The sequence below is a fragment of the Sphaeramia orbicularis genome, chromosome 7 (genome assembly GCF_902148855.1).
Source record: "Sphaeramia orbicularis chromosome 7, fSphaOr1.1, whole genome shotgun sequence".
In the NCBI taxonomy this organism is placed as follows: Eukaryota; Metazoa; Chordata; class Actinopteri; order Kurtiformes; family Apogonidae; genus Sphaeramia; species Sphaeramia orbicularis.
In genome coordinates, this window is record NC_043963.1 from 36,492,492 (window position 1) to 36,514,528 (window position 22,037).

Sequence of the window (22,037 nt, forward strand, 5' to 3'; positions counted from 1 at the left end):
CTTCATATCCTGTGATATTCCACATTTAGCATCTGAATTTAAAGACTTTTCAAAGTTCTTTAACTAATTGTAATTTACTGGGTCTCATGTCTTAAAGAAGTAACAGATAGTTTGGGTTTTTTTCCCCCTTATTTCAACTTTTAATCTTATAATACCTAGAGGAGGAAGAACCACAAGGGCAAAATTAACTAATGACACATCATCATAATAATCTTGACTTTTTATTTGTTTAGTAGGTGGCTAAAATACAACCTGAACTACATCAGGGCAAATTTAACTGAAACTGTTTTTGGTTTTTTTTTTCATTTTTGAATAGAAATATAATTAATCATGGAATTAACCAGTAATTGTGACCCTAGCAGGTCACAGTGACCTCATGACCGACAATCCCATTAGCTTCGATCACTATCCAAGCAATCCTTTCACTAATTATGTTTTGTTGCTCAGAAATACTGTAAAATGAATTTAGTGACTCAATTGTGGAGAATCTAAGCTTTCTAACATAGCATAGCCTATCTATACTGACAAACATTTTATTGCTGAAATGTTAAAATATTTAATACAAAATGGTGATCTAGTGGGAATGGAATGGAGAGGTGGAACATTATATGTGTTCATATTTTTTGGGGCAATTTTTTTTTAGACTTGTAATGGGGCACATTAGAAGGAGTGGAAATTCTCCTCCTCCTTGATTTGCAAAACCGTTTTCAAGGTAAACAGAGGCTACTTTGAAGTATATAATAAGTGCCATTCCCAAGTTTTTCATTCACTACAAAAATTGCATATGTGTTATTTCATAGTGTAGTGTGCTATGCCACAGTCCAGCGAAAGACTGACCGAACTTTTGGCCAACCCAGGACATGTATTTAAGTGTGTTTACCTAACATTGTCGTGTTTCTGAATGTAGATCTTGTGGAACATCATATCTTCCTTCTTGGCATTGATATCAGCCTTCATCTCCATGGCAACATGCCTTGGCAGCACTGACAGCAGTAGGCGCTCCTGAGAGAAAGAGAGAGAAAGAGGGAGAGAGAGAGAGAGAGAGAGAGAGAGAGAAATAGAGAAATAGAGAAAAAGACAGAGAATGGACAGAAAGAAGGAGGTGATGGGAAAATAGACATGGAGAGAAAAGGATGTATGGAAAGAAAGGGAATGATAGAGAGAGGAGGAGAGAGTCCATTCATTTCATTTTCATCTCTTTCCACTGTCTGAATGCTCAGTGAGTCACCCTGCCATGCTGGCATCTGCGTGGGAATGTGTTAGTCCAATAGAGAGGAGTGGAGATGCGTGTTACACTCCAGAACATATTGTTGATCTTGAAAACTGAGACAAACAAATTAGACTTGAAATCGGAAACACCCATTTGTTGCTCTTTTGCATTTGTATAAGTGGCAGCCTCCCTCACTTATTTGCTTGGGCATGCATGTGTACATCCATGAGTGTGTGTGTGTGTGTGTGTGTGTGTGTGTGTGTGTGTGTGTGTGTACCTGCTGCTGGTTTTCCCTCTGCAGGTGCAGCCTGGCCTGGATGTATCCTCTCGTCTCCTGGAAGGCCTGCCTCTGGGAGACCTCAGCAGGGTAGTGGGTACAGATCCCGATCATGTTAGTGCACAGGAAGATCAGCACGTTGGCACTGATCTGGAAACACATAAATAAGAGGATCGAAAGCAAAATAAAAAACAAACAAAAAAAAAACATGTTAATCTTACCAAACATAGACATGCAACATCAGAAAGTACAGTGAACTCTGTCTGACCTGGGTGAGGTCAATAAACAAAATTGATAACACTCTATGTCATACGATTTACTGCAAGGAGAAAAATTCCTCAAACGTCTGAGGAGCCATTAGATATGATCTGGTTAGAGATGATGAGCGTGGCCTCGTGGTTGCTCTGTTAAGGGACATTCTCCTCACGTCACACTCCCTGAACGGCAGATGAGAAGCCCAGAGGGTTGAATGTGATGCCTGACTGAGGGCACATGACTCTCCATTTTGGTCTTCTGGAGTTAAAAGTTGATATGTTCTTATTCGTTATATTATTTAAGTAACATATCAGGGATGTTAATGTAGCCAGAAGTTCCTTGTAGTATATTGGTCCCATGTTGTGGAATGACTCTTCTATTACATTCTAAGTTCTGAAACACTTACGAACTGGTTAAGGCTTTATTATGGACTTATATATGAATGATAGCAGTGGTATTGTTGTTGTAGCTATTAATAGTTTGATTGTTTCTTTGTTGTTGCTTTTGATGGTGGAATATTTTGGTGTGTTTGAATGTTGCAAAGAATGTCACATATTGCTTCCATTTTTCAACATCCAGGGATGATGTTGGAAATAATTGTTTACAAATATTTTTCCTTGGATTTTGTTTGTCTGATGATCCATACATGAAATCAATCAATCAATCAATCAATCAAAACCAACTACTACTATTTTTATTAACTGAAATTGAAATATAAAAGAACAGTTCTTCACAACCATGAACTTAATTAAAACATATAATGAAGAATACAACACAAACAAAAACTTAAATGGCCCTGAAGGTGAAATCAACTTTGTTTATGCTTTTCACAGTTACAATAATTCATGGTGCAGAAGAATAAAATGACATTGCATAATACAGGACCAACTGTCATGTTTTCATTACCTCTGCCAAGGAGGTAATGAAAGCTGGTATGTTTTTGCCGGCGTTGGTTTGTTTGTCTGTCTGTCTGTCCGTGTGCAAGATAACTCAAAAAGTTAAGGATGGATTTGGATGAAAATATCAGGAAATGTTGATACTGGCACAAGGAACAAATGATAAAATTTTGGTGGTGATCCGTGGGGGCACTGATCTGCCTTGGCAGAGGTCTGCGCTCTCCGAGTGCTTTTCTAGTTTATTCCTTCTACCTTCATAATACATAAAAATCTAAGCAATAAAATCATTTAATACTCAACTACTCATGCCCTCATAAAAGTAACTAAACTTAAAAGAAACCACGAACTACATAGAATAAAAGACAATAAACATTAAAAACCAGAACAACTGTGGAATACAACAGCTTGGCAAAGCTTGAAGAGATTTTATGCAACACAGAAGCAAGATGTGGATATAAATGTAAAGCTTTAGAGATTGGAGAGAGAAGCACACCAGTCAATAATGTAACATCCGTGTGTGTACACAGCACAGTGACTGAGGCATTCGTGTTGAACAATGAGGCTTTGAAAACACAGAGGAACAAACTGTGTAACAGCATTATCTGTAGTTTGAGTAAATCAAGTTTAGATAGAGTGTACAGTTAGCTTTACAGGGTCATCGACCTTAAAAGCATTCCTCTGTGCTGCTGTTCTCTGTGTCTGTGCGTTACTGCATGTGTGTGGTAAGTCAGTGTATAAGTCTGGAGCTGATTTCTCCACACTGAACATCAGAAATGGAGCCTTGAGCTCTGGACTTCCCCTCCTCTCTGAAACACACAGACACATCAGCGCATACACACACATTCTCTACATGCTCAGAAACACACTCCAGCCTGGGAAAGTCACTTGACCCATGACCAGAGCACATATTGTTTCCTCTGAAGATGAAATCATCAATAATGGGAAAAAGATGCACAAGCATGGTACATGTGCATGAAGGCTGAACTTCAATCAGTCCTAACAACAACATTATGACTGAGATGGAGGACTTGAAAAATCTCATCACCATTACCCACTATTTATGAGCCGTAGCTGATATGTTGCCAAACCAGTGTGTGTTCATGTGTTAGTGTATTTGTGTTTAAGAGAAGATTAGATGTAAAAGATAGTAAACTGTAGAATGAGGCTGGTTATCTGTATGTGTGAATTCACTGCATATTTTCATCATACATGTGTCTTTATCACACTTGTCATCCGCATACTATGAGTTGGAACTCCCATTCAAAGTCTACGATAAACAAAGCCTTAAACTTGTGGAGTGGTGGCAGTAGATGAGGTTTACACTGTACACATAAGGACTCGCCCTTTGTTGTCACAACAAAACAAAGGCCTAGAACTAAAACCTGGGCTTGAAACAGAGCACCATTACCAAAGGACAGCGGCAGGCAAATGCCACTGCATTTATTCAAAGAGTAATTTGGTGGTAACTTCCAATTTCACTTGAAAATAAATGGCCAGACTAGATTAGCAGCACAGAAATAGGTAACAATAAACCCACTGATGGATCACAGGTGCAGATACAAACATGTCGCGAATCCCTGATGTAGCTGATGCAGGAAGAAAGTAACATTATTCAAATTCTACCAACAATGTATCCTCATTTTTCTGTTTCTGAGGAATAGAGCTGCAGCCAGGTAGTCTGAACCCAAAACAAGAAGCAGATTTTCCTGAACATCTTGACACTGGATGACAGAGAATGCTTCAGCTGTTGAAGCAGTGATTCACCTCATCATCAGGCTATTGAAAACAAGGTCTACGACGCTACAAAGCACATCCACTCGTATTCATCACATGACTGGCTGAGCAATTGTTATCTAAGTGCCACATCACTGCTCAATTAGCGATTAACCTATGGTGTTGATCCATCATTGACAGGTCAGGTCACCCCGATAAGCCCTGAATGCATTGTCATGTTAGAGACCATCAATGGAAACCTGACTCCACAGTCCAAAAGGTCTCTGGTAGAACCTTGTCACATTAATCCCAAACAGATGGTGCTGGGCAGAGTGATCCAATAACTTAGTTAAGTTAAGTCTGAGATACAAGGCCACCTGCAGTTCCCAGGACCATTCTTAGCAGCAATGGACTCAATTTCCATTCAGCCAATTCATCTTCCCCTGTGAGTGTGCTCAGATTTCCATCCAGGTAAAGGCATTCCAATCAAACTGATTCTGATAGTTTGGCTACAAGCACCGAGTGTGCATTAATGCAGCTTTGGGGATCGCACATTCAGGATTCAGTGTATTTTTGTTGACAACACACAATAGGGCAGTCATTGCTCGCATACATATTTATTTGCAAATGTGATGCAAATTCAAGAGCAGCATCTATTGAACCCTGACGAAAACCAAAATATCAGCAGAAACTGTACATTCAGGTTTAGCATTATTACAGCTACACAACTACTGAATGAGTGAATCTTGAATGACAGCTCTGTATAAGTTAGTGAAAGTAAAGTACAGGGAAACATGATGAACAAAGCTTGTGTTAATGCCAAGTTATATGCTTAGTCATCACCCAGTCTGGAGATTAGAGGCAGAAGCATTCAGTAAGGGTTTTGAATAATTCTTGTGTGTGAGATGTGCATGTGTGTGTGTGTGTGTGTGTGTGTTGGTGACTCCTTTAGGACTGGCAGCTCTTTGATCCTGTGCTTGTTGTGTCTGTTGCTGCACTTATACCACACACGCCTGCAAATCCAGCACAAAACCACAGCCGTTCTGACACTCTGCTCTTTATAGAAACAGTGATGTGTTGCAGAGTGAAGAGGAAACTTTCCTTCATTAGCACGGTGCCACTCTCTTTATAATCACTAAGCTGGACTTAAGAGTATCTCACACTAATGTCTCTGGACCATTGTTCCTGTAGTCTTTTGGCTCAGAAAGCCTTGCCCGGCATTTACTCACGAAGGAACCTCTTGGCGGTGAAGTTAAAAGAAGTCCAAACATTGGCTTATAAGGTGCGGCTCCCGGCAAGGTGCTTTATAAAATGAGGCAGACGGATAGCATGTTGAAGAGCAAATGAAGGAAAGGGATGGAGGAGATTTTTGCTTGGCAAACACAAAGGAAAGACATTCCGTTTTTAATAATATGCCACTGGACAACAGTACACAGACATGCATGTGAGCACTCACTATTCATTCAAGATAAGTGATGTTCCTGTAACGTGCATTTCCTACAGTGCCATTGTATTACATCTTTTTTAAAGGTTCAATATATAAGAGTGCTTATATGAGTTTTGTGTTGGAGCCAGTATTTTGCTAAGCTAACTGCTGTCCTAGTTTCTTACACCCATAAAAACAGCATGTACACTTTTTGATGCAGCAACAGTGTGCAACACAAGCTACTGTTAGCTCAGAAACGTAGACAGTCAACATAAAAAAGGCCAGCTTTCAGCACAAAAGACCCCAAACACAAACTTGACATAAGCACAAGAGCTCATGCAAAACTTAAATATTGAACTTTTAAACAACTAAACCATGATGTTGCAAAGGCAACTGTAGAAAACCTGCCTGATGTTGGAGGTGAAGTGGTCATATATTGATGGATTAAAAGTAAATCTAGTATTAACTCTCACTGGACTAATATTAACTCTCACGGCAATACAGGGAAAGAAGGTTAACGCAGATCTCATGCCCAGAGATAAAGTGTACAGTTGCTTATGAAATAAAGGCATTGTGCAGACAATCACTGTTTGGATTTATCTAAGAGTATTGGAAAAGGGTTACAATGAAAGGTATGATAAGTTCCACTACTAACCATGACCTGCTCTTAAGCTGAAGTTTAAACTTTGAAGGGCCAAAGTGCTATATCCCATAAGTCAACACACAAACTCTGGGGACTCTGCTCTTGACATGGGGGCGACTCTCCAACTCATGACCTTTGATATGCATCTGGAACTTTTAGTTTCCTAGAGAGATGAACGTCATAGCCTGAAAACATAATATGTGGTGACAGAATGGTAAAAATAGACAATACTATGAGACTTTGTTGCACTAGAGCTGATCTAAAAGGGGTTACTATAATGTGTAATTACTGACATAAGAAAGAAGCTATTCCTTATAAAGATAAATGTTACAGAGGGGTGGGAGTGCCTGTCTTTGCCATCTTGGGCCTCTGCCATCTGGAATCAGAGATTGGGCCAAACCAAAATTGGTCTCAGGCGACCAGTGAGGCCACGGAGTAATCTTTGTGAAACACTGAAGCAGATTCCACAAAGCTAAATAGAGCTGGACCCAGGCCGCACATCTGTCAGAAAAACAGATCCTGAATTAATAGTTGCACGTAAATGTTGTCCAAACATGAGGAAAAGCTTCCCAGCAATCCTGGAATTACTGAGTAAAACAAACTGGAAGCACCAGCTAAAAGTACCCACTCAATTTGCCCAACAAATTTTTCCTTAAATCAAAAGATTATGACGCTCATTTATCCTTTAACTTCAATATCTTCACCGTCATTATAATCTTGACTGACACCAGTTCAGAACATCTTATAAGGAACATTAAAACAGCTCCTTATTTGGGACCATATCTGTCTGGTATTTGAGTCTTTCCCTTTTTTTTTTTCTACAGACTTTGAAACTGTTTGTACCTGAAGCTGAACATAATGCCTCAAAGAAAAAACAACAAACAAAAAAACCCGCAAGGATACAAAACAACCACTGAAAAACCTGAACACAGATAAAACATGTTTTTCTTTGTGTGACCCACAAACAAACTGTCCACTACATATATTTCAGCCTACTACTGCTTTTCTTGTTCTCGTGGAGGATTTTTAAGGAGATTAAAATCTATTCCTCAACTTTGTCTTAATATATCTCACATCTATGACCAATGAAAACCACTATCGAGGAATCTTTGATATCTGATGCTTTGTTTCTGGTCTAATGAATGTCCATTCTGTTTTCACATGAGGGTTTTCTATTATTAGATGAGTGGCTTTGTGGACAAAATGTCCTTTTATTTGCAGCACTTGAAGTCAAATCTTTAACTTACAGCTTGGAAATACATCAAATCAATTCAGTTAACTGAGGTTTTACTTTCTGAAAATTGTGACAAATTATTAAATTGCAAGATCAAGATTATTGCCCCAGAGATCTTTTTGCTCAAGATATAAAGTGCAACCTGTTTTCATCTTACAATGTGTTTCTCCAGTCATATATAGCTTAAAGGTTTAGTAAACTAAGATAACATTTTTGAAAAGCTTTTTTTCTTCAATTATAGAAGCCAAAAACCAATCAATTAGAATCATAAATACCCCATGATATTGAATAACATTGAGATTTACAGTAAGGCTCCATCTGCATTGCCCAGTTCTGCATTAAACTGCATTTTGATCAAACGATAATTTTAAAAAATACCAATGAAAGTAAATGGAGTATCATAAGAACAGCAAAAAATCCTTAATTTGGAGAAGCAACAAGGTGAAACATAAAACAGAAGATCACATATGTTTAATAAATTAACATCTAATAACAAGTAAAATCAGCATACAGGAAAATAGAGTCGAAGATACAAATTTTTAATCCTAAAAACTCAGAGAACTCAACTGTGTTTCACTTTTAAGATCTTTAATAGACAGTATTTCCACCAGTACCTTCAGTATGTGGTCAGTGAATTTGTTTTAAATTTTACTTAAAGTTCACGTTCCAAGTTTTTTGTGTTGTGTACATGTACGCATTTATGTAGAATATCTCACTTTGACATCCAAAGCACATAGTACACTTTCAATCAGTGTAGTTGTTTTTTTATTCATTGTCAATGATTTGTAGCATCTTTGGCTGTTTTTTTGTTGTTCATGCTTATTTTGGCGACATAATTTTACAAACCTATAGATAGTTTTTTGTTTCACCTGCATAATTTATATTTTCATCTTCATTTTTCAGACGTTTCTTTATTTTATTGTGCAAATACATAAAAATACATAACAAATTACAGTTATGATGCCTGTAATAATTGTTAATGTTAATCTTGTCATTGAAATGAAGCATAATTATTTATTTGTATTTGGATTAGGCACACCGTAAGATGAGACGAGTGTTATGTACAGAGCTGTGATAAGCCAATCGGCGTCTGTTTGTCAGTGGTATTGGCTGCTCAGTGGTCCAGGGTCATTGTTTGGCTGGACAGAAGTCTGGGGGGGGGGGCTGAGTGGGCAGGGCTGGACACCACACTCTCCTCCCAGCTGTGTCCTCGCTAACCCTGCACTTCCTGCCCGCTCACACCAGCCGAGCTGAGGAAGGCACAGCTGCAATCACTGCAAAACGGCTACAAGAACACAAAATTTGGTTAATTAGCTCAACAAAACGACCAACCGACCAAGCAACCAGTCCCATTCAGTCCTCTTTTGGCTCCTGTCACTGATTTGAGACAGTGTGAAGGAGTCCAGGCCTTAAATTGTGTGTCTGTGAGCTAAACATCCAGGAATTCCCATTTCAGTTGCGAATGTCTCCTTCTCCTTTTAAGACCAATACACAATATGAAGCAGAGGCCACTTTTTCACTTTGACAGTGGCACATTTATTAAGAAATAAAAAACAGAGCTTCAAAACAGTAATATGACAGTATGTCTGCCAAGACTCTGTAACTAGTGCAACTAAACTGAAATGAAGTTACTGCAGAGTCGTGTTTGTTTAGCTCTAGAGCAATTTATTTTCCAGCCAGACTGCTCTCCAAGTAACAGAATTAAAAAAAGAGCGCATTAAGCTACATCAAATGAGAAACTGTATATGGGCCAGATGCCGAGATCCTATAAAAACATACAAGAGTTAGTTCCAGTATCCGGTTATATAAGCATCACTACATTCACCACAAAGCACCTCTGCTCACAGCTTTAACCACTGTCCTTTCCCATTCTCCTCAACCCAACACACTATTGACTTTTACTACAAAGTACACAGATCAATACTGGGAAAACAGGTTATACTTTAAACAGAAGAAACACAAAAGCAGTTTGGATGCCCCGACAAAACTTTTCCCTTGTTCTTCTCTAACTGATGCTGAACTCATGCATGTAACACATCCGCCTCGCAGGCCAGCATCACACGTGAACTTTTTTTTGAAGCATGGTACGTCAGCAACATTTTACAGTAATAAAAGCTGAGGTGTTCAGTTTCAGCACATTATTAGATGACTATAACCTGAACTGCTACTGTATATGTCTTCAGATTTGTTATTTATGATGTTCTGATCATCTCTGTTCCTTTCTTTAAGGCTATACATGGCTAAACAAAGACTCTTAGAAATATGAGTCGGCAGCTTCTTTACAACTTAAAGGTGTTAAGGACACATCATTTCAAACAAAGGAAAAAAGCACCGTCTTTCTGTCACCCTAAAAGGAAAGGTTTTTATTTTTCATGTGTGAGAAGGGAGCGCACTAAATTAAGTCACGAAACATGCATTGTTGGAGCTTTTAGTGCATTTCAGTGGGAGGATCCAGTGAAAGCACAAGACAGAGTGAAACTTCCTGTGTATTAACACTGAGTGTGTGAAATTACATCATGGGACGAGGGTCTTGTTATTGTATCTGACATCATTCACTGAAAATGAGAACGAGCTGAAGACACACAAACTCACAGTTTCAAACTTAAAGTCTGACAGCAAAAAACTGCAGCATAGTTTGTGCACATCTTGCACATAATAAGGAGCATGATCTGCTCTGTGTACTTCATAAACTAATGTGCTGTAAGAGGAGCAGTGTGAGGAGGTTATAGTGCAACTTTAAACACAAGACGAGTTCTGTGCACACTGGTGTACATTTCAACAGTAGGAAGGTGTTCCCTGTTTATACATGATAGTGAACATGCATGTTAATTATAACTTCACTGCAGTAGTGCATTCTCAGTACAGCTTGCGTATGTTGCTGGTTATTTCACAGTGTCATTGTAACTAGGATAACAAAACAGTTGGCTGGTGTGACAGTGATCCTTGATGTAAAGGTATTCACCTCCCTGTCACCAGCACTGGGATACACAGCATTGGGCTCAACAGGATCCTGAGTAAAAGTGGCCAACAAAGCCTCGGGGCTTTCATGCCACACAGATCAACATTTAACACTGCTAATGGATTCCTAATATATATCTCTTGGCTGTCTGCCACAGCAGTTCAGCCTTAAATCCCTGTATTTACTTTTGCATACAGCCAAGTTGTTAGTAAACCATGAGCTGTTATTAGAAGCCTGCATTTCCTCATCCCCAACTCACGCTGCTATTATTAGCTCAGCTATTATTTCCCTTATCACTGACTGTATTTTAAGAGCAATATTTCGCTTATCACTAATCCTAATTGCTCCCACCCATGGTGGTGGAAGTTATCCGGGTTTGTATCACTGCCTCTGGTTGTAATACAATAAGTGGATGAGTCACAAGCTCTTTCCCTCACTGAGAGGGGGTGGGGTAGGGAGTAAAAAGGGGGATCTATTATTTGAGCCAGTGTATTGTTTGGCACTGACAGTACCTGATGATGGGTTCTCACCATTTGATAGCAGCCAAGAAAGCCGTTCTGATCCATGCAGCTCACGCAGATCAGACACACATGTGAGTATACAAAGTATGTACACTGGACATCAGATGTTGTCTGATATATAAATAGGGCTAAGTTTGTCGGTAAAATCAAGCATGATAGTGCACGCAGAGAAGCTATTAAAAACTTATTTTAATATAATTTTAAATAATACATCACACTTTAAAGCTACATTCTATTTTAAGAGCTTTCCTATAAATAACTAATGTCCTAATATTCAACTGCTAAAGTATTATTTTAGTAGAAAATATTTCAAGTATAAGCTATAAATATATACTGTATTTAACTCTATACTATTAGCTGGTATGAACTGAATAAACACACTACCCTGTATATATATATATATATATATATATATATATATATATATATATATATATATATATATATATATATATATATATGTGTGTGTGTGTGTATATATATATATATATATATATATATATATATATATATATATATATGTGTGTGTGTGTGTATATATATATATATATATATATATATACATATATATATTACATATAATATAATAAAATGTAAGTATGTACATCATATATAGCATACACTGCTATACACTGCCAGACTATGAACAGTGTAGTTTTATGTTCAGTGAATTCATCTTTTCATGTACTTTTGTGTCCCTTAAGGATCTGAAAAACCAGAGGGTATTAACAAAGCAACCATGTGATTGAGTATCAAAAGGAGTGTTTGTGTTTCCAAGATCATAAAATCACTCACTGGATATGGATTAAGGTAGCCTGTGTGACTGCGGTCAGGGTTTTTCATTTCAGTAACACCAATGTCCTAGCCTAAATTCATTGTGCATGGTCTGGCTGTGTTTGTGTTGATTAATTGATTGGTATCTTTTTTACAAGTGTTAAGCACAGTGATTGTTATGTTTCCATGAGTCCCTCATGGCATTGACCCCATAACAATCTACCAAAGAAACAGGTTTTTCCTCTAGTGTCAGCTTCAGCACATAATAACAAAAGCGCAGACTGTACTTTTGAGATTTCACTGATCTGAACCTGCTTGTCTGTAACAATACTTTAAAGTCCCCTATTTGTGATTTGGTTATCCAAATATATCCTGCTGCACATGAAAGAACTACTCTTGTTTTGTTCATTGTTAATCCATGTATGACATCTTGCACAGCGCCTAGTTATGAATTCTTAGAACAAAACAATGGTGCTGTAAGTCACATAATCCCCCTTAAGACACATAGGCGTATGGATGTGCAGCTGTTCAAGTATGAAAATATACATATCAAAGCAAAACTTCTCTGCTCTGTGAATGCCAGTCATGTAAAAGTTAGTTGTTGCCTTGTGCACCAAAACAGAGAGAGTGATGGAACAAAAACATGAGGGACAGGTGGTCTCTCACAGGAAAGCGCTCTGAGGGCCAAATGAATCTGCTTTGGACCATGTGACATGTGTTTGTGTGTTCACATTTCTGTTTGTGTTTGTGTAAGTCTGACTTTCAGCCATGGTTTCGAAGTGAAATCATACCTCAGATGACGTGACCAAAGTAGACCAATAATGAAGGGACATTTTCCACTGAGGACAGGAAGGAGAAATTAGAAAATCCTGTTTTTTTGCCTTATACTCTTTTAAACTGAGAGTTTGGGGATCTTACTAGATAGTGTTTTATCTACTTTCCAGCCAACATAATGAGAATGCACTTCAGATATTGTACACTAATCTTTCATCCATTAGGATTATTGCACACTTAAACCAAGGGCGAGAAACAAGAACTGAAACTACAGGAACACAAAGTGCACAGTGCTTCAGGCAATATATGATGCATTCAGGAGCTAGAGAAAAAAAGTCCAAGATTAGAAAGTTTCTAAATGGCAAAAACGTCACTGTCAGCTAACAACAAAAGCACAGCGATGTCGTCAGGAGGATAACAGGAATTTGGTGACTCCCTCTAATCAAAAAGCTGCTGGTCATCAGCCAACTGTCACGACTTGGAAATAAACAGCTTCCACAACAACGTCAGCTGTCAGAAGTGCCTGCAGCAGACTTTTTAAACGAAATGCAGTTAAAGGGATGTAGCGTGCAAAATCCAAGTAAGCAGAAATGAGGACGAGGAGACAATGAATTGACCCTTTTGTGGTCAAACTGCAGCACCAGAGGGAGTTTAACACAACAAAATATCCGTCACACTTTCACACTTAAGTAACTGACTCACTTTGTGGTTAGGCAACTTACGTGTGTCCTACAGTGTGTCCTACTTTAAACTAACTAACTTTAAAGTCCCTGTAAAATCAGCAGTGGAATGCTTTTTACTTTTGCTTATATTGGTATATTACCTGTAAACATGCTACCAATTTCCCCTTGTCCTCAATCTCGATCAACTAAAGTTTGTGGCATAAGGACAAAATTGAGCATATATGCAAAGGTATTAAAACAGTGGTGATGATAAAAGATGATAAAATAGCTGCTCTCTATTAAGGTTATTATTTACTGTCACTTCTATTATGTTTAACTCCTTTAGTTTGTCACTTATGGGGAACCAGATGCTTTCAAACATCTGTTATGTGCTGCCTTTAATTTAATTGTGTATGCTAATTCTTCTTGACTCAGAAAACTGCATATTTCCTTCCGCTAAAAATAGCCCTCTGTAATGTAATGTAAATGAATGATGTCTGTCTGAAATGTGTGCCTGTAGGACAGTGAATAGGAGCAGCTACACCTTTATCTATCGGTAGTTGTCTGAGGAGACACTGCAGCAGAGCACTGAAACATGGAGATCCATGGAAACAATCCCCATGAGTTGTATGAGCTCAATCTCAGCCCGCTGTGAAATAAAAGGCCACTCCATCTGAGGAGGATTTTCTGAGAATGGAATTATGAGTCAGAGAAAGAGAATAAAGAGAGAAGAGACTGGCAGCCCTTTTACAGCCGGATGCGTCAGCCCAGCATTATTTCACACTCTCCATCCGTGGTCGTAGCCATGTCACCACCATAACCTCCACAGCCCCCTGCCCCTCCTGCTTCATCCTGGAGGTCTCTCACAAAGACCCCTTTTGTCCTTGCCATCATCAGTCTCACATCTCCTCAGCTCTGATCCTGCATGAACATCTCCGCAGGGAAAATACAAATAAAGCAAAAACAAGGCTGGGACACAGAGAAGGCTGGAGGATGATGAGGTCCCAGAAGAAGAAACCAGCTTTCCCAGATCAGGACGTCTGGCCATGTGACGCCAGGAGCCACAGAGTGTGTGTGAGCTTACGTGTGAGATAAAGAGCGTGTGACAGACTGAATGGAGTCCTTCTGTATTCATAAAGCCATGGGTAGCTTGAAGCCAGACAGCGATAACTGTTGAGTGTGAGCGCTGACTAAGTGACACACTATGCTGCTCCTCTTTTACTTAAGAAAAATGACTTAAACATCCTCTGCTGTCTAAGACATTTAGGTCCAGATAAGGTTGATACTGTTGAAAGCAGCAGAAAAACAATCTCAGGCAAGAAACGACGGACTTTCCTCCATCTTTATTGAAACCCCATGAGGCCCACACAGAGCCAGAGCAGTGCAGAGCCCATGTCCCATCATTGATTGTTCATGGAACTGGAAGGTACTGTGTTTGGGGTCCAAGCCCTCAGGCAGCGGCAGTCCACCAGAGTGCCAATGCAGCCAATCAGACCCAGAGTACATAGAGGCAACAAACCAGTATGTCTGTAGTCACCCTGTCTAGTCTAGGGCATGGGCACTTAACATGCAGGATCACTGGACCAGTAGCATTAAGTCAATATTGCCTTGTTCAGATTGGCTCCACATTCATCATGTTGCTTAATAGCAAAAGAGAAAACCAGCTGCATGACTCCACAGAGACCAGAGTCTGCCACATGGAGCACGTAAGGGTGTTTGTTACAGCATTTACTGCCGTCAAACTTTACCACTTTACGTAAAAATTACAGATGAAATACTTGTGCCATGATTACGTTTTTGTTGGGAGCATCAAGTGTTAACAAAACCCTAAAATTAAGCATTTACTGACAGACGGACGGACGGACGGACGGACGGACGGACGGACGGACGGACGGACGGACAGACAGACAGACAGACAGACAGACAGACAGACAGACAGACAGATAGATAGATAGATAGATAGATAGATAGATAGATAGACTGTACACTAACTAGACATGTTTCTGACAAATTCAAGACACTGTCAAATACATGCAATGAATGAACAAAACTAATGTGGTTCATGTACAAAACCTGAACATCTAGCATGACTGAAGATGATGGGTGCAAAATATTAAGATTTCTACAACATTCATTAGTATCAAGACACATTGAATTCAGGTGTTTTGTCACTGACAGGGGTTGGGTTACATATTGATGATCACAAATGTGACATCGTTTTACGCAGAAACAAATATCCTTGTAATAAATTTTTTTATTTTGTTAGTGGGGGTTAATGTTGTTTACACTGAAGAAGAAGAAGAAGAAGAAGAAGAAGAAGAAGAAGAAGAAGAAGAAGAAGAAGAAGAATATATTTTACATGCCGACATCCAACACACACTGTGCTTTCAACCCTGTGCTGAACATGCAGGAACACACCACACACTGCAGACTAAGAGCAGTGGGCTGCCATGTCAGCTGCCCAGGGAGCAAATGGGGAGTTAAGTGCCATGCTCAAGGGCAAATCAGCCAACAATTTCTCTGATGGTCTGGGAGATTAAAACAGCAACACTATGATCACAAGCCACACTTGTTATCTATGCAACATGCTTCAAACTTAGTTTTTAAATCATTTAACTCAATGTTGAATTTTTAAGTCATGATAATTGTTTTAAATGTTTTTTCTAGTTTTCTGAGATGTTCATCACATTCTGACCATGACCAATAATTTTAAATCACCATTAACTATCTGGTTTTCTTCAACTGTCACTCAGAAAGAAAAAAAAATTAAAAGAAGTATTGATTTGACATTTATTATGATAATACATTAAATCAACAGGAATGGGAAGTCCTGTAGCTGTGATGTGTCACAGTATATTTGTCCATATAGTTTATGTATAAATAAATTTTTAAGAGGGATGAACCAAATCAGATTATACATTGATGCCACACTGTTCATTGGTTAATATACAGTTATAAAATGGTAACCATGGACACAAGTCCACATGCAGATGTACACTGCTATCAGACTATACAAAATCTGAGCCTCATCATTTTTTTTTTACTTCATTTTACTTGAGCTGATGTAAAATGAATTTCCACTTGGATATAAATAAAGATGATCTGTGTCTGTACCTGTATCTTGGACCTAGTTAGTAATCTAAATGTAACGTCTAAGGGTTTGATATATCAAGCAAGTAACAGATGAAAACTTGCAAAAGGATTGAACAAAGAGATTTACTTTGTAGTCCATAAAAGAGCAGAACTTAGCGAGGGAATAAAGAGATACTTGAGCTTCTCTAACTCCCCTCTGGAGTACAAATAACAAAAAAGACATTTAAGAGCTCATTGTTTAGCTTATTATCTATGTTATGAGGTAAATTATTTAGAAGAGTTCAGGATGTTCAACTGTTGTTTGGACAAAAAAATAAAATTCCCCTTCATGCTGTTTTCACTTTTCATGACTTCAAAATTTTTAATCTAATCTAAAACAGAATCTAATTTATAGTGAACAATCATGAGTTTGGGGGGCTTTTAAGGTTCATGAATAACTAAAAGCAATTTCATAGAACATGCAGTTAACACAGCACAAAGGAAACCTAATGCATGGACCAACAAAACAGACACCGACATTTTCTTTTATAATATCTGAAGCCATTATAAATGCCTAAATCTGTTGAGATTTTTTTCCACACACTCCAGTATGGGGAACTAATCATTTTGTTTTCCATCAAATTCATTGCACAATCTGAGTATCCCACCCCACCCTGTTTCATTTTACTACAATAGGCTCCTTGTTTTAGGGAATTGCAGCCTGAATGGCACCATGCTACATTATCATGATATTCCTCCACAATGCAGCACACAGGCTCATTCAACCCAGATGACCTTCTACAAACCCCAACAGAGTTGCCAATAGCTGCCCTACAGTACAAAACATAGGCTCATTAAAAATCTCATTTGAAAAGCGGCCAACATGTACAGCACCATCTACTTTTAGTACAGCACCTCTGACATGGAAAAGTGGTAGAGGAGTCTGTACAATGTTTTGTCCCATATTGATGGGAAGAGAAAGTAGGGCGTTTCCACTCATGAATACAGTAACAACATTGTGCTCAATTGTATGGTGACAGTAACAGTGGGTCACAATTAGCACAAGTAAGACGTTTGTTTACTCATAAATACAAATGTACACATTAGCTTTCAAAGGCGGTTGTATTTAAGATGCAAAACGAAATGAGTGAAAGCCCTGTTTTACATAACAATTCATCATCAGAGGTGTTTATAGGTATAATGAAGTAATTATGTATTTATGATCTGTGGTCGTGTCTTTGGGTGTGTGACACAACGATGCAAATGAATCAGCAGGATAGTTTAATGGTGTGATGATGTCCTCCTGACTGTGATATTTCATTCAGCAAAAAAAAAAACTCATGTAATAAGTGTTATCTTGATGCCACACATTATTAGTGTCTAATGTAATTAATTATTATGAATTGTATAATCTTTACTTCTTTATGATTATATTTCCCATATTTATATCTTTTTTATCTTGAATGATTGCTCATTTTTTGTGAAAAGTAAACTGAATTATCCATCTGTTGGAAATGTGCTTGAAACATAAACTTGTCTTGCTTAAATTATTTGTCATTTAATTTCTTGATCCTCATTGCTCTTGTGCAGAAGTGCCCACATTAACCCTTTGAGGGGCAAAAACTTTTCACTGGCAAATATTTTTAATGTATGTTTAATGGTTGATGAATTAAGACAATTTTACTTTTTGAGCATAATTTTAAAACCTGTGTCTTTAGGAATGAAATATGATGAAATTGTTTTTGCAGATTTACATGATTCAATTAAGAAGACTAATGGCACTGTGTTGTATATTGCTGTGAAACTCTGATCCACTTCAGTAGCTGTACAAATTATCTGTTTCTTAAGTCATCACAGGTGGAGAGGGATATGTGGGTCAAACGCTTACCTGTTTGATAATGAACTTGTCCTCTTGGTTGAGTTGCCAGGCGGTCACTACATGTATAGTGGACAGCACAGCTCCACTGAGCACAGCAGCTCTCATTCTGACTGGTAATAGTGTGTAGATGATGTAAATAAAGAAGACAGTCCACCAGACGCCCTCTGAGGCACTGCGGGGGTCCACCATCAACACCCCAAAAACCTGCACAACAATCAGGACCCCGATGACCAGGTAGCTAACAATCCACATGTAGTCCTGGTGGAAACCATTTCGGTTGCACACCACCATCATGGCCATGAAGAGAGCCATGGCGACAGACAGTACTGAGATGTAGGCCGCATACGGGCTGTTGTAGATACAGTGGAAAGCCAGCATGACCCCACACACCACCACTAGCACCCCCATCAGCATGGTGAGAGAACTCTGGTTGAGTCTGAAGAAGTAGCGCTGGTAAAGGCGCTCCAGCTTGGCAGAACTGAATTTCTTGGACTGGAAAACCCAAACCACCCGCATCCAACAGTCTGCTGCAGTCATGGCCTTGCAGCTGCCTTCTGCTAATTCCCCTAATTCATCCTCCTTCCTGTTTTTTAGATCACCATCCTCAAAGCCCAGGTCCACTGCTTTGAGACCCAGATCTCCACCTCCACCCATCCTTTTCCCGTAGTGGTCCTCCTGCCAACCGTACCGGAGCCCAAAGTTGCCCCCACTGGTGCCCGCTCCACAGTGGTAATGTTGGGAACCTGCATTTGGGGGCTCCAGGTCCTCAGGGTCCCTCAAGCAGCTCATGTAGCGTGGGTTGCAGAGTGATGAGCTGTGCTTTCTCTTCTTCCCATTGCGCTCTCCCCATGCTGTTTTTCGCTCGTCCACTCTGCTTACAAAGAGGCCTCTGGCCCACGACATCCTTAACAAGAGCAAAGGAAACATACAGGCAGAAAACCTTTAAATACAACTAAGCTGAACTTAGATATTTCTGTGAACTCATAAAGACACACTTATTTAGGACATGCGTATCCTTTCACCTGTGTGGGCTTTGTTATGTGTCGCAACTTTGGCCAGGCCTCTAATTTATCCCAGCCAGCACACACCATGAGCTCAGACTGGCCAGAGGCATCAGAGGTGTGTCTGCATTTGTGCCGTCCTCCCCTTTGGAAACAGTCAGTGTGTCTGTCCACCACCTACTGCCTCTGGATGCCACCTGTTTTCCTGGAAAACACACAAAGAACACATATAATGGGTTTGAGCTGACATCGCCTGAAGAAATATCTCCCAAGGATGGAGTGCATTATGCATATGTAAACATTAAGGACAATGAACAACTGTTGTATTGTAATGGTACTGTGCATGTGTGTATGCATGTGTATGTGTATATGTATCCGTGTGTGTGTTTCTCTGGCAGAACTTTATCAATCAATAGCAGAGCCAGATAATAATGTCCAGCAAATGGCTTGTCCGTTCCATTTTCCATCTCCCACCAGGCTGGGACAGCATTTCCATGGAAATGGTTTGCTGTTTTGTTTGCAAAACACTCGGTTGTGACAGCAAAATCCTCCCCAAATATTGTCTTATTCAGCAAGGCACTGGTCAATTTTACCATCAAACCATCACCACCAAGTCTCTGCCAACTGCTGTAATTTGTAGCATTTATCATAGGGTCTTTTGGAGGAGACTAACAACTCTTCGTGGTGGATAGCACTTTGCTTGACTCTATCACTGCAATCTGCCCTCACATCTTGAGTGGGCAGGGATGGGTGTGCTCTATTTGACAACAAAGGCCTACTGAGTGGGCACCATCAGAGATCAAGAGCTCTCCAGTCCAGATTAAATTGTCCATGCTTCCCCCATTAGCTTTGATGACTCACTATAGCTGGCTTCTGGCAGCACATGTCAAGGACACTGCTAACCTCTAAACTTAATAAGCAAATCTATGCCAGGCTGTCTGAGCCTGAGACAAACAGCGCAGAGGAGATCAGCTGCACGCACCACAATGTGTATAATAAACAGCATTTTCGAAGTTCATAAATCCCCACATGAGAAGTGTTGTAAGAGTGGCTTCAACTTGGCTGCATTCAGTTGTAGCAGTGAGGAACTTCTAAACAAGATGGTGACTGTATTTTCATCATACACTCATGTGCTATTTGTTTTCTTCATTAATCTATTATACTTTAAGTCTATCATATGACAAAACAGGTGAATATAAGTCTCACAATTAGACTTTAGTATTAGGTTACACAAATTTGGAGAATGTCAAGTATTTATCATTTCATCAGTTACCTGGATTTCCAAATTACTCCTATAAATATGCCATCCAAGGCGACACTGAGCAAAGGAAGAATCGATTTAGCGTTTGACCCAGTAAGAGATAAGGCAAATATGTGGACCGTTCACATGGTTTGCGCTCCACACGTCCTGCAGGAACAACCTCCACTCACCTCTGGAACATTTAGGACAGGTCAGGGGGCGACATTCACCTCTTATGTAATGCGATCTGTCTATGCATCTGAAATAAAAATGTAAGCAGCAAATATCTGGAGTCCTGCACGCGTTACAAATGAAGACCTTAAGAGAACAGACTCATAACATCTTTTTTTTTTTTTTTTTTTTTTCATAAGAGATGACAGTGACCACCAACCCGACTGTCATCACTGATCACCCAGGCCTGATGTTACAAAAAAAAAAAAAAAAAAACATGTTTAGCAAATACACGTGTAGGCCCAGGCTGTTTGGTTGCGGGCAGTCGGCCGAAGCGCATTACATAACAGGACAGTCCAAGTAGCCTACAGGCGAAGTCGACAGCTCTCCATGTTCATATGAAGTCTGTGTAACCGCACTACACATGGAGACGCTGGATCGCCTCAAGTCAGCCTGGAGTCTGCAGAAGAAAAGTGCAGCTCGACGCACACATCACCGCCTTTTCCGAACTTATCAGGAGTAAAAACATTCCGCTGGGTAACTTATTTAGCTCCAGTGGGTTTTGGTGAAAGGGCATGGGGATGTGCAGCCCAGCTTACAGGACTAATGTATACTAAGATCAGGGTCTCCACAAGGCTACACACTACTGGGCCTGTCTCCCCCAATACAAACGTGTACGTCATTATGTTTGGACTCCAAACAGGTCACCGGACGATAAGGAATTGTATAAATGCAGCTGATCATTCGGCACACTGAGAGACTGCCATCTGGGTTTTACAATTGGATTCACGTTATATGTCACGTTAGGAAAAGGTGTAAATGAATTGGCCGTGCCTGCATACGGACCCATGCTTAGTGTGTACAGTCCTGCAGAACAGTTCAGGCGTCTTAACGCAGCCGCAATCATCACAGGAAAACACTGTTGTACAAGTCAGCTGTTGGCATTTTTCCCACTGTTGTATCCTCTTATTGCGTGTCAGTTAATCCGACCTGCAACAAAATAACATTGTGCAGAGCAGTTCCCCCATACAGCCGCGGGAAAAGCTGAGGGAGCCAGTGGACTTACCATTGGATACCCTCGTTACAGGAGTAACTGTAACACTGCAGTGGAGATCCAGTTTAGCTCTTGGGTTTCGATCCTTACGACAGCCGAAGACCGACGCTTCAGATGCGGGTCGGTCCGATCGGAGCTTGGAATCCGGGGGTTTGGTTCTGGTTCTGTGGGAGGCGAGGGGGAAACTGCGAAACTGACCGGACAACCTTCGCTGTTCCCAGTCAGAGCTACAGTACATTCCCACCGCCACGACCTCCCCGACTCCCTCTCCCTCTG

General features: G+C 39.8%; 1 protein-coding gene across 1 annotated transcript in view; it reads right to left on the bottom strand.

Annotated features, from left to right (window-relative positions):
• LOC115422411 (adenylate cyclase type 6-like) overlaps window positions 1–22,037 on the bottom strand; it is a 41,003-nt gene extending 18,966 nt beyond the window's left edge. The window contains exons 1-5 of the mRNA XM_030138745.1: window positions 21,774–22,037; window positions 19,318–19,501; window positions 18,305–19,199; window positions 1,488–1,637; window positions 881–1,002 (exon numbers count right to left, since the gene is read on the bottom strand). Coding sequence (XP_029994605.1) covers window positions 881–1,002; window positions 1,488–1,637; window positions 18,305–19,198 — 1,166 coding nt within the window. The 5' untranslated portion in view covers window position 19,199; window positions 19,318–19,501; window positions 21,774–22,037. The remainder of the gene's footprint in view (window positions 1–880; window positions 1,003–1,487; window positions 1,638–18,304; window positions 19,200–19,317; window positions 19,502–21,773) is intronic.